At 49.1% G+C, this 12,434-nt stretch overlaps 1 protein-coding gene across 2 annotated transcripts in view; it reads left to right on the top strand.

Annotated features, from left to right (window-relative positions):
• The first annotated feature begins 955 nt into the window (after window positions 1-955).
• EP300 (E1A binding protein p300) overlaps window positions 956-12,434 on the top strand; it is a 163,265-nt gene continuing 151,786 nt past the window's right edge. For both annotated transcript variants that reach the window (XM_069737084.1, XM_069737083.1), the window contains exon 1: window positions 956-1,822. In XM_069737084.1, coding sequence (XP_069593185.1) covers window positions 1,735-1,822 — 88 coding nt within the window. In that variant the 5' untranslated portion in view covers window positions 956-1,734. The remainder of the gene's footprint in view (window positions 1,823-12,434) is intronic.

Here is a 12,434-nt window from a genome sequence, read left to right as displayed (position 1 = left end):
ACTATACACCTGGGTATATGGGATCTGTGCACTTTCCCTATAATCTGTATATATTCCTCCTTACAAGCACTGTACACACACTATACACCTGGTTATATGGGATCTGTGCACTTTCCCTATAATCTGTATATATATTCCCCCTTACAAGCACAGGACATACACTATACACCTGGGTATATGGGATCTGTGCACTTTCCCTATAATCTGTATATATATTCCCCCTTACAAGCACAGGATATACACTATACACCTGGGTATATGGGATCTGTGCACTTTCCCTATAATCTGTATATATTCCTCCTTACAAGCACAGGACACACACTATACACCTGGGTATATGGGGTCTGTGCTCGCCCCCACATTCGCTCCTCTGAGGCCCCGGACCCCATTACTCTCCTGTGTCCCCCATCCGTTGTGGATAGAAGCCCTGGTGATGTAGGACAGGAGCCGCCATGATCACTGGGCCCTGGCTGCACAGTCCCATGGGCCGTGACCTGACATGATTGATTCCCCACCCTCCAAGACTCTCCGCTATTTGCAGTCCTTTCTACCGCAGAAGTAGCAGAGTCTATGCCGCTCTGCCTGTGAGGAGAGAACACTACATCTTCCATATTTACACATTATTTCACCAAATCATTATTTTCAGCCGAATCATATGGCGGAATGAAAAAAGAGAGAAGGAAATTAAAATGGGCAGTAGCTTCCACCTCTCCTTTAAGAAACACGGAGCAGGCTGTGACACTAGCGAAGCTCCGCAGTAAACCGACCAATGAAATCATCCTGTAGCAGTCACGTGCTCCTCCGAGCGCTTTGCGTTCTGGGGCTTCATTGTGTCAGGGAGCCAATAAGCTGTCGCTGTGTGAAGCCCCTCCCACCAGGCGTGGCCCCTCCCAGCAGAGGCGTGTCTGTTCCTTACTATCGTGTTGCGTCGTTTCCGGCCGCTGCTGCCGAAGCTTCCCCGAGCGGAGTGAAGAAACAACAGCCGCCATTTTGTTTGTGTGTGAGGGACGGAGAATTGGCTGAGAGCATTAGATTCCAGGGGCCCCGGGAAGACGGAGTGATAACGGGCGTGTCCTCGTCATCTGCTCCGGAGCCGCCGTGTGTGGTTACGAGCTCCGCCCTGCCTCCAGTACATGGCAAGCCGGGGCTCCGCTACCCATTCGATCCCTAGAGAGCCGCGGCGGCATCCAGCCGTTTGGTCCGCCTAGTTCCCCCAGAAAGCAGCTGCGCCGCAGGTCTCCGCCTCGGCTGGAGCCTGAGGGGCGGCAGAGGCCGGGAGGGCGCCGCGGAGTGACGGGAGCGGGGCCTGACCGCGGGGCGCACGCCTTAATTGCACTTGTTCCCCAGTCGGAGCCTTGCGATGTAAGCGGCCGTCCCGCGGTGACCAGTGGTGCAGCGATGCCGCCCTGCCGCGGGCCTGAGAGCCGGCTGTGCGTCTGCCTGTGGCCGTAAGCTCGTCCTGCCTAGTCCCGTCCCCTTTGTGCCTGTGATCGGCCCCAGAGCCTGGGAGCGTCTTTGTGTAGGATGTCGTCTGTGCAGGGGCCCCAGGAGCGGCTGCTCTCAGCATCAGGAGCTCCGTGCGGGGCTGCGCCGGCCGTCCCCCGCGGTGTCAGCAGCCTGTAGGCCGCGGTGCCGTCCCCAGCAGTAGTGGCCATAGCGAGTCCTGTCCACATTCATTGTCACTGGGGTGAGCGGGCGAGTAGCACAGCCGGGGCACGACCGGACACCGCAGCCATGGCCGAGAACCTGGTGGATCCAGGGCCACCGTCGGCCAAGAAGCCCAAGATCTCCTCCCCTGCCCTGTCTTCCAGTGACGGTCCAGGTAAGCGCCCTGTCATTTCCAGCACTTGTGCCCCTCCCCTGAGGGCAATGGTGACTGCTGTCAGATCATGGGAGAGCTTCACCTGCAGAGTGCACGTGTCGGCGTTGGCCTGCTGTGTAGGGTTCCGGGGGGATGACGGCCTGCTGTGTAGGGTTCCGGGGGGATGACGGCCTGCTGTGTAGGGTTCCGGGGGGATGACGGCCTGCTGTGTAGGGTTCCGGGGGGATGACGGCCTGCTGTGTAGGGTTCCGGGGGGATGACGGCCTGCTGTGTAGGGTTCCGGGGGGATGACGGCCTGCTGTGTAGGGTTCCGGGGGGATGACGGCCTGCTGTGTAGGGTTCCGGGGGGATGACGGCCTGCTGTGTAGGGTTCCGGGGGGATGACGGCCTGCTGTGTAGGGTTCCGGGGGGATGACGGCCTGCTGTGTAGGGTTCCGGGGGGATGACGGCCTGCTGTGTAGGGTTCCGGGGGGATGACGGCCTGCTGTGTAGGGTTCCGGGGGGATGACGGCCTGCTGTGTAGGGTTCCGGGGGGATGACGGCCTGCTGTGTAGGGTTCCGGGGGGATGACGGCCTGCTGTGTAGGGTTCCGGGGGGGCGGGCGACGGCCTGCTGTGTAGGGCTCCGGGGGGGGGGGGGGTTTAACGGCCTGCTGTGTAGGGCTCCGGGGGGGGGGGGGGGGCGATGGCCTGCTGTACAGGGCTGGGGGGGCGGGACGGCCTGCTGTGTAGGGCTTTAGGGGGGACGACGGTCTGCTGTGTAGGGCTCCGGGGGGGGGGGGGGACAGCCTGCAGTGTAGGGCACGGGGGGGGGGGGGGGGGTCGACGGCCTGCTGTGTAGGGCTTGGGGGGGCGACGGTCTGCTTTGTAGGGGTCGGGGGGTGCGACGGCCTGCCGTGTAGGGCTCCGGGGGGGCGACGGCCTGCTGTGTAGGGCCCCGGGGGGTGGGCGACGGCCTGCTGTGTAGGGCTTGGGGGGGGAGGGCGGCGACGGCCTGCCTTGTAGGGGGGGGGGGGGGCAGAAGCCTACTGTGTAGAGCTTTGGGGGGGGGGGGCCTGCTGTGTAGGGCTTCGGGGGGATGGCCTGCTGTGTAGGGCTGCGGGGGGGGGGTCGGCCTACTGTTGGGGGAGCATAGCTATGGTAAATGGTACAGTCCTGTCTGTAGGGCGCCAGGGTGATATTAGTGCATGTAGAATGGTACAGTCCTGTCTGTGGGGCACTGGGGTGATGATAGTGTATCTAGAATGGTACAGTCCTGTCTGTAGGGCGCTGGGGTGATATTAGTGTATCTAGAATGGTACAGTCCTGTCTGTAGGGCGCCGGGGTGATTAATGTATCTAGAATGGTACAGCCCTGTCTGTAGGGCTCTGGGGTGATATTAGTGTATCTAGAATGGTACAGTCCTGTCTGTAGGGCTCTGGGGTGATATTAGTGTATCTAGAATGGTACAGCCCTGTCTGTAGGGCGCCGGGGTGATTAATGTATCTAGAATGGTACAGTCCTGTCTGTAGGGCTCTGGGGTGATATTAGTGTATCTAGAATGGTACAGTCCTGTCTGTAGGGCTCTGGGGTGATATTAGTGTATGTAGAATGGTACAGTCCTGTCTGTTGGGCTCAGGGGTGATATTGATGTATCTAGAATGGTACAGTCCTGTCTGTTGGGCGCTGGGGTGATATTAGTGTATCTAGAATGGTACAGTCCTGTCTGTAGGGCTCAGGGGTGATATTAATGTATCTAGAATGGTACAGTCCTGTCTGTACGGCTCAGGGGTGATATTAGTGTACCTAGAATGGTACAGTCCTGTCTGTTGGGCGCTGGGGTGATATTAGTGTATCTAGAATGGTGCAGTCCTGTCTGTAGGGCTCAGGGGTGATATTAGTTTATCTAGAATGGTACAGTCCTGTCTGTAGGGCTCAGGGGTGATATTAGTGTATCTAGAATGGTACAGACCTGTCTGTAGGGCTCAGGGGTGATATTAGTTTATCTAGAATGGTACAGTCCTGTCTGTAGGGCTCAGGGGTGATATTAGTGTATCTAGAATGGTACAGTCCTGTCTGTAGGGCGCCGGAGTGATATTAGTGTATCTAGAATGGTACAGTCCTGTCTGTAGGGCGCCGGAGTGATATTAGTGTATCTAGAATGGTACAGACCTGTCTGTAGGGCTCAGGGGTGATATTAGTGTATCTAGAATGGTACAGTCCTGTCTGTAGGGCTCAGGGGTGATATTAGTGTATCTAGAATGGTACAGACCTGTCTGTAGGGCTCAGGGGTGATATTAGTTTATCTAGAATGGTACAGTCCTGTCTGTTGGACGCTGGGGTGATATTAGTGTATCTAGAATGGTACAGTCCTGTCTGTAGGGCTCAGGGGTGATATTAGTGTATCTAGAATGGTACAGACCTGTCTGTAGGGCTCAGGGGTGATATTAGTTTATCTAGAATGGTACAGTCCTGTCTGTTGGACGCTGGGGTGATATTAGTGTATCTAGAATGGTACAGTCCTGTCTGTAGGGCTCAGGGGTGATATTAGTGTACCTAGAATGGTACAGTCCTGTCTGTTGGGCGCTGGGGTGATATTAGTGTATCTAGAATGGTGCAGTCCTGTCTGTAGGGCTCAGGGGTGATATTAGTTTATCTAGAATGGTACAGTCCTGTCTGTTGGACGCTGGGGTGATATTAGTGTATCTAGAATGGTACCGTCCTGTCTGTAGGGCTCAGGGGTGATATTAGTGTATCTAGAATGGTACAGTCCTGTCTGTAGGGCTCAGGGGTGATATTAATGTATCTAGAATGGTACAGTCCTGTCTGTAGGGCGCCGGAGTGATATTAGTGTATCTAGAATGGTACAGACCTGTCTGTAGGGCTCAGGGGTGATGTCCCCATTGTGGTTTGTTACCATTTTGTCATAGTTGCTGCAGATCTATTTGATTGAACTCGTAAGTTATAATAAATAGAAGTTTGCCGCTGACATTAGCATCCGTGGAGATGTCCTGAAGGGTTTCACTTGGGTCCGTGTGCTGGAAGAATGAGTCTGCCATAATCTCATCACTAATAAAATATATAATCACTGCACTCGTGCAGGATAACGCTTGCTACAAGTGAATAATTTATTGGTGAATAATTTATTGGTTATTCACTTGAAGCAAGCCTTATCCTGTACGAGTGCAGTGGTTATATATTTTATTATCGATGGGACTACTGGCTCCGTTCCCTAGCACCACTTTTTCTGTTTTGGAATGTCATTTTAAAGTTCCCTTCCTCTCTGAAGACAGTTTGCATATTTTAAATAAAATTGTTTATTTTGTTACATAGCTTTGCAAAAACTATTTTAACCCCTTCCCGACCTGTGACACAGCGTATGCGTCATGAAAGTCGGTGCCAATCCGACCTGTGACGCATATGCTGTGTCACAGAAAGATCGCGTCCCTGCAGATCGGGTGAAAGGGTTAACTCCCATTTCACCCGATCTGCAGGGACAGGGGGAGTGGTAGTTTAGCCCAGGGGGGGTGGCTTCACCCCCCCGTGGCTACGATCGCTCTGATTGGCTGTTGAAAGTGAAACTGCCAATCAGAGCGATTTGTAATATTTCACCTAAAAAACTGGTGAAATATTACAATTCAGCCATGGCCGATGCTGCAATATCATCGGCCATGGCTGGAAATACTAGTGTGCCCCCACCCCACCGATCGCCCCCCCAGCCCCCCGATCTGTGCAGCGCTCCCCTCAGTCCTGTGCTCCGCTCCCCCGTCCTCCTGTCCGCTCCCCCCGTGCTCCAGTCAACCCCCCCGCACTCCGATCACCCCCCCCGCACAGCGATCCCCCCCCTGCACAGCGATCCCCCACCCCGTGCTCCAATCCACCCGCACGCACACCGTTCCTCATCCGTGCTCCGACGCCTCCCCCCCCGTGCTCCGACGCTCCCCTCCCCTCCCCCCCCCGTGCTCCGACGCCCCCCCATGCCCTGATCTCCCCCCCCCTTATACTTACCGAGCCTGCCGGTGTCCGTCTTCTTTCCTGGGCGCCGCCATCTTCCAAAATGGCGGGCGCATGTGCAGTGCGCCCGCCGAATCTGCCGGCCGGCAGATTCGTTCCAGAGTGAATTTTGATCACTGAGATAGGTTATATCTCAGTGATCAAAATAAAAAAATAGTAAATGACCCCCCCCCCCCCCTTTGTCACCCATAGGTAGGGACAATAAAAAAAATACAGAATTTTTTTTTCTCACTAAGGTTGGAGTTAGAACTAGGGGTAGGGTTAGGGGTAGGGTTAGGGCTAGGGTTAGGGGTAGGGTTAGGGTTCGGGATGTGCACACGTATTCTGGTCCTCTGCGGATTTTTCCGCAGAGGATTTGATAAATCCGCAGTGCTAAACCGCTGTGGATTTACCACGGTTTTTCTGCGCATTTCACTGCAGTTTTACAACTGCGATTTTCTATTGGAGCAGTTGTAAAACCGCTGCGGAATCCGCAGAAAGAAGAGACATGCTGCAGAATGTAAACCGCTGCGTTTCCGTGCTGTTTTTCTGCAGCATGTGTACAGCGATTTTTGTTTCCCATAGGTTTACATTGAATTGTAAACTCATGGGAAACTGCTGCGGATCCGCAGCGTGTGCACATACCTTTAGAATTAGGCTATGTGCACACGGTGCGGATTTGGCTGCGGATTGGCCGCTGCGGATCCGCAGCAGTGTTCCATCAGGTTTACAGTACCATGTAAACATATGGAAAACCAAATCCGCTGTGCCCATGGTGCGGAAAATACCGCGCGGAAACGCTGTGTTGTATTTTCCGCAGCATGTCAATTCTTTGTGCGGATTCCGCAGCGTTTTACACCTGTTCCTCAATAGGAATCCACAGGTGAAATCCGCACAAAAAACACTGGCAATCCGCGGTAAATCCGCAGGTAAAACGCAGTGCCTTTTACCCGCGCATTTTTCAAAAATGGTGCTGAAAAATCTCATACGAATCCGCAACGTTGGCACATAGCCTTAGGGTTGGGTTGGAATTAGGGTTGTGGTTAGGGGTGTGTTGGGGTTAGGGTTGTGATTAGGGTTACGGCTACAGTTGGGATAAGGGTTAGGGGTGTGTTGGAGTTAGAATTGAGGGGTTTCCACTGTTTAGGCACATCAGGGGGTCTCCAAACGCAACATGGCGCCACCATTGATTCCAGCCAATCTTGTATTCAAAAAGTCAAATGGTGCTCCCTCACTTCCGAGCCCCGACGTGTGCCCAAACAGTGGTTTACCCCCACATATGGGGTACCAGCATACTCAGGACAAACTGCGCAACAATTACTGGGGTCCAATTTCTCCTGTTACCCTTGAGAAAATAAAAAATTGCTTGCTAAAACATAATTTTTGAGGAAAGAAAAATGATTTTTTATTTTCACGGCTCTGCGTTGTAAACGTCTGTGAAGCACTTGGGGGTTCAAAGTGCTCAGCACATATCTAGATAAGTTCCTTGGGGGGTCTAGTTTCCAAAATGGGGTCACTTGTGGGGGGTTTCTACTGTTTAGGCACACCAGGGGCTCTGCAAACGCAACGTGACGTCCGCAGACCATTCCATCAAAGTCTGCATTTCAAAAGTCACTACTTCCCTTCTGAGCCCCGACGTGCGCCCAAACAGTGGTTTACCCCCACACATGGGGTATCGGCGTACTCAGGAGAAACTGGACAACAAATATTGGGGTCAAATTTCTCCTGTTACCCTTGGGAAAATTAAAAAATTCTGGGCTAAAAAATTATTTTTGAGGAAATAAAACGTATTTATTATTTTCACTGCTCTGTGTTATGAACTTCTGTGAAGCACTTGGGGGTTCAAAGTGCTCACCTCACATCTAGATAAGTTCCTTTCGGGGTCTAGTTTCCAAAATGGGGTCACTTGTGGGGGGTTTCTACTGTTTAGCCACATCAGGGGCTCTGCAAACGCAACGTGACGCCTGCAGAGCATTCCATCAAAGTCTGTATTTCAAAACGTCACTACTTCACTTCTGAGCCCCAGCATGTGCCTAAACAGTGGTTTACCCCCACATATGGGGTATCAGCGTACTCAGGAGAAACTGGACAACAACTTTTGGGGTCAAATTTCTCCTGTTACCCTTGGGAAAATAAAAAATTGCGGGCTAAAAAATCATTTTTGAGAAAAGAAATTTTTTATTTTATTTTCATGGCTCTGCGTTATAAACTTCTGTGAAGCACTTGAGGGTTCAAAGTGCTCACCACACATCTAGATTAGTTCCTTTGGGGGTCTAGTATCCAAAATGGGGTCATTTGTGGGGGATCTCCAATGTTTAGGCACATAGGGGCTCTCCAAACGCGACATGGTGTCCGCTAATGATTGGAGCTAATTTTCGATTTAAAAAGCCAAATGGCGTGCCTTCCCTTCTGAGCCCTGCCGTGCGCCCAAACAGTGGTTTACCCCCACATATGGGGTATCTGCGTACTCAGGACAAACTGGACAACAACATTTGTGGTCCAATTTCTCCTATTACCATTGGCAAAATAGGAAATTCCAGGCAAAAAAATCATTTTTGAGAAAAGAAAAATTATTTTTTATTTTCATGGCTCTGCATTATAAACTTCTGTGAAGCCCCTGGGGGTTTAAAGTACTCAGTATGCATCTAGATAAGTTCCTTGGGGGGTCTAGTTTCCAAAATGGGGTCACTTGTGGGGGAGCTTCAATGCATAGGCACACAGGGGCTCTCCAAATGCGACATGGTGTCCGCTAACAATTGGAGCTAATTTTCCATTCAAAAAGTCAAAAGGCGCGCTTTCCCTTCCGAGCCCTGCCGTGTGCCCAAACAGTGGTTTACCCCCACATATGAGGTATCGGCGTACTCGGGAGAAATTGCTCAACAAATTTTAGGATCCATTTTATCCTATTGCCCATGTGAAAATAAAAAAATTGAGGCGAAAATAATTTTTTTGTGAAAAAAAAGTACTTTTTCATTTTTACAGATCAATTTGTGAAGCACCTGGGGGTTTAAAGGGCTCACTATGCATCTAGATAAGTTCCTTGGGGCGTCTAGTTTCCAAAATGGGGTCACTTGTGGGGGAGCTCCAATTTTTAGGCACACGGGGGCTCTCCAAACGTGACATGGTGTCCGCTAAAGAGAGCAGACAATTTTTCATTCAAAAAGTCAAATGGCGCTCCTTCCAAGCCCTGCCGTGCGCCCAAACAGTGGTTTACCCCCACATATGAGGTATCAGCGTACTCAGGACAAATTGGACAACAACTTTCGTTGTTCAGTTTCTCCTTTTACCATTGGGAAAATAAAAAAATTGTTGCTGAAAAATCATTTTTGTGACTAAAAAGTTAAATGTTCATTTTTTTCCTTCCATGTTGCTTCTGCTGCTGTGAAGCACCTGAAGGGTTAATAAACTTCTTGAATGTGGTTTTGTGCACCTTGAGGGGTGCAGTTTTTAGAATGGTGTCACTTTTGGGTATTTTCAGCCATATAGACCCCTCAAACTGACTTCAAATGTGAGGTGGTCCCTAAAAAAAATGGTTTTGTAAATTTCGTTGTAAAAATGAGAAATCGCTGGTCAAATTTTAACCCTTATAACTTCCTAGCAAAAAAAAATTTTGTTTCCAAAATTGTGCTGATGTAAAGTATACATGTGGGAAATGTTATTTATTAACTATTTTGTGTCACATAACTCTCTGGTTTAACAGAATAAAATTTCAAAATGTGAAAATTGCGAAATTTTCAAAATTTTCGCCAAATTTCCCTTTTTATCACAATTAAACACAGAATTTATTGACCTAAATTTACCACTAACATGAAGCCCAATATGTCACGAAAAAACAATCTCAGAACCGCTAGGATCCATTGAAGCGTTCCTGAGTTATTACCTCATAAAGGGACACTGGTCAGAATTGCAAAAAACGGCAAGGTCTTTAAGGTCAAAATAGGCTGGGTCATGAAGGGGTTAAAACAGATCTTCCTAATTTCATTCAAGTCTATAGGGAAAATCTCCAAATAAAATTCATATTTACTGTAAGAGAAATTGCCATGTTCCAAATTTAAAAAACACGCCTATGTCAAGTTTACGCTTATCTGGAAAAAGCTTATTCACTTTGCTGAAAATGCTGTAAAATGCTGTTTCTTAGACGACCTCAAAGCTTAAGGTACCGTCACACTTAGCGACGCTGCAGCGATACCGACAACGATGTTGATCGCTGTTTGGTCGCTGGAAAGCTGTCACACAGACAGCTCTCCAGCGAGCAACGATCCCGAGGTCCCCGGTAACCAGGGTAAACATCGGGTTACTAAGCGCAGGGCCGCGCTTAGTAACCCGATGTTTACCCTGGTTACCAGCGTAAACGTTAAAAAAACAAACACTACATACTTACCTTCAGCTGTCTGTCCTCCGGCACTCTGCTTTCCTCTGCACTGTCAGCGCCGGTCAGCCGGAAAGCAGAGTGGTGACGTCACCGCTGTGCTTTCCGGCTGGCCGGCGCTGACACAGGATGCAGGAGGAGTGCAGAGAAGCACAGCGCCAGGGACAGACAGCTAAAGGTAAGTATGTAGTGTTTGTTTTTTAAACGTTTACGCTGGTAACCAGGGTAAACATCGGGTTACTAAGCGCGGCCCTGCGCTTAGTAACCCGATGTTTACCCTGGTTACCAGTGAAGACATCGCTGGATCGGTGTCACACACACCGATCCAGCGATGTCAGCGGGAGATCCAGCGACGAAATAAAGTTCTGGACTTTCCTCAGCGACCAACGATCTCCCAGCAGGGGCCTGATCGTTGGTCGCTTTCACACATAACAATTTCCTTAACGATATCGTTGCTACGTCACAAAAAGCAACAATATCGTTAACGATATTGTTGTGTGACGGTACCTTTAGTCTCTGGCAATTAGTAGTACGAAGATGGTAGGTTTTTGGGGATGACTGACAGCTTTCTTTGTATTACATTGTATACAAACGTATGACTTATATGGTGTCTGCAGATTGGACTGCATTTTCATAGTGTCGGCATCCCTTTAACCCCTTAGTGACAGCGCCAATCTTGACCTTAACCCCTTCATGACCCAGCCTATTTTGACCTTAAAGACCTTGCCGTTTTTTGCAATTCTGACCAGTGTCCCTTCATGAGGTAATAACTCAGGAACGCTTCAACGGATCCTAGCGGTTCTGAGATTGTTTTTTCGTGACATATTGGGCTTCATGTTAATGGTAAATTTAGGTCAATAAATTCTGTGTTTATTTGTGATAAAAACGGAAATTTGGCGAAAATTTTGAAAATTTCGCAATTTTCACATTTTGAATTTTTATTCTGTTAAACCAGAGAGTTATGTGACACAAAATAGTTAATAAATAACATTTCCCACACGTCTACTTTACATCAGCACAATTTTGGAAACAAAATTTTTTTTTTGCTAGGAAGTTATAAGGGTTAAAATTTGACCAGCGATTTCTCATTTTTACAACGAAATTTACAAAACCATTTTTTTTTAGGGACCACCTCACATTTGAAGTCAGTATGAGGGGTCTATATGGCTGAAAATACCCAAAAGTGACACCATTCTAAAAACTGCACCCCTCAAGGTGCACAAAACCACATTCCAGAAGTTTATTAACCCTTCAGGTGCTTCACAGCAGCAGAAGCAACATTGAAGGAAAAAATGAACATTTAACTTTTTAGTCACAAAAATGATCTTTCAGCAACAATTTTTTTATTTTCCCAATGGTAAAAAGAGAAACTGAACCACGAAAGTTGTTGTCCAATTTGTCCTGAGTATGCTGATACCTAATATGTGGGGGTAAACCACTGTTTGGGCGCACGGCAGGGCTTGGAGGGAAGGAGCGCCATTTGACTTTTTGAATGAAAAATTGGCTGCACTCTTTAGCGGACACCATGTCACATTTGGAGAGCCCCCGTGTGCCTAAAAATTGGAGCACCCCCACAAGTGACCCCATTTTGGAAACTAGACGCCCCAAGGAACTTATCTACATGCATAGTGAGCCCTTTAAACCCCCAGGTGCTTCACAAATTGATCCGTAAAAATGAAAAAGTACTTTTTTTTTCACAAAAAAATTCTTTTAGCCTCAATTTTTTCATTTTCACATGGGCAATAGGATAAAATGGATCCTAAAATTTGTTGAGCAATTTCTCCCGAGTACGCCGATACCTCATATGTGGGGGTAAACCACTGTTTCGGCACACGGCAGGGCTCGGAAGGGAAGGCGCGCCTTTTGACTTTTTGAATGGAAAATTAGCTCCAATTGTTAGCGGACACCATGTCGCATTTGGAGCGCCCCTGTGTGCCTTTGCAATGGAGCTCCCCCACAAGTGACCCCATTTTGGAAACTAGACCCCTCAAGGAACTTATCTAGATGCATACTGAGCACTTTAAACCCCCAGGTGCGTCGCAGAAGTTTATAATGCAGAGCCATGAAAATAAAAAATAATTTTCTTTTCTCAAAAATGATTTTTTAGCCTGGAATTTCCTATTTTGCCAATGGTAATAGGAGAAATTGGACAACAAATGTTGTTGTCCAGTTTGTCCTGAGTACGCAGATACCCCATATGTGGGGGTAAACCACTGTTTGGGCGCACGGCAGGGCTCAGAAGGGAAGGCACGCCATTTGGCTTTTTAAATGG

Source organism: Ranitomeya imitator, chromosome 8, assembly GCF_032444005.1.
Source record: "Ranitomeya imitator isolate aRanImi1 chromosome 8, aRanImi1.pri, whole genome shotgun sequence".
NCBI lineage: Eukaryota > Metazoa > Chordata > Amphibia > Anura > Dendrobatidae > Ranitomeya > Ranitomeya imitator.
The sequence above is the reverse complement of the archived record's forward strand: the minus strand, read 5'-3'. Positions and strand labels throughout refer to the sequence as shown.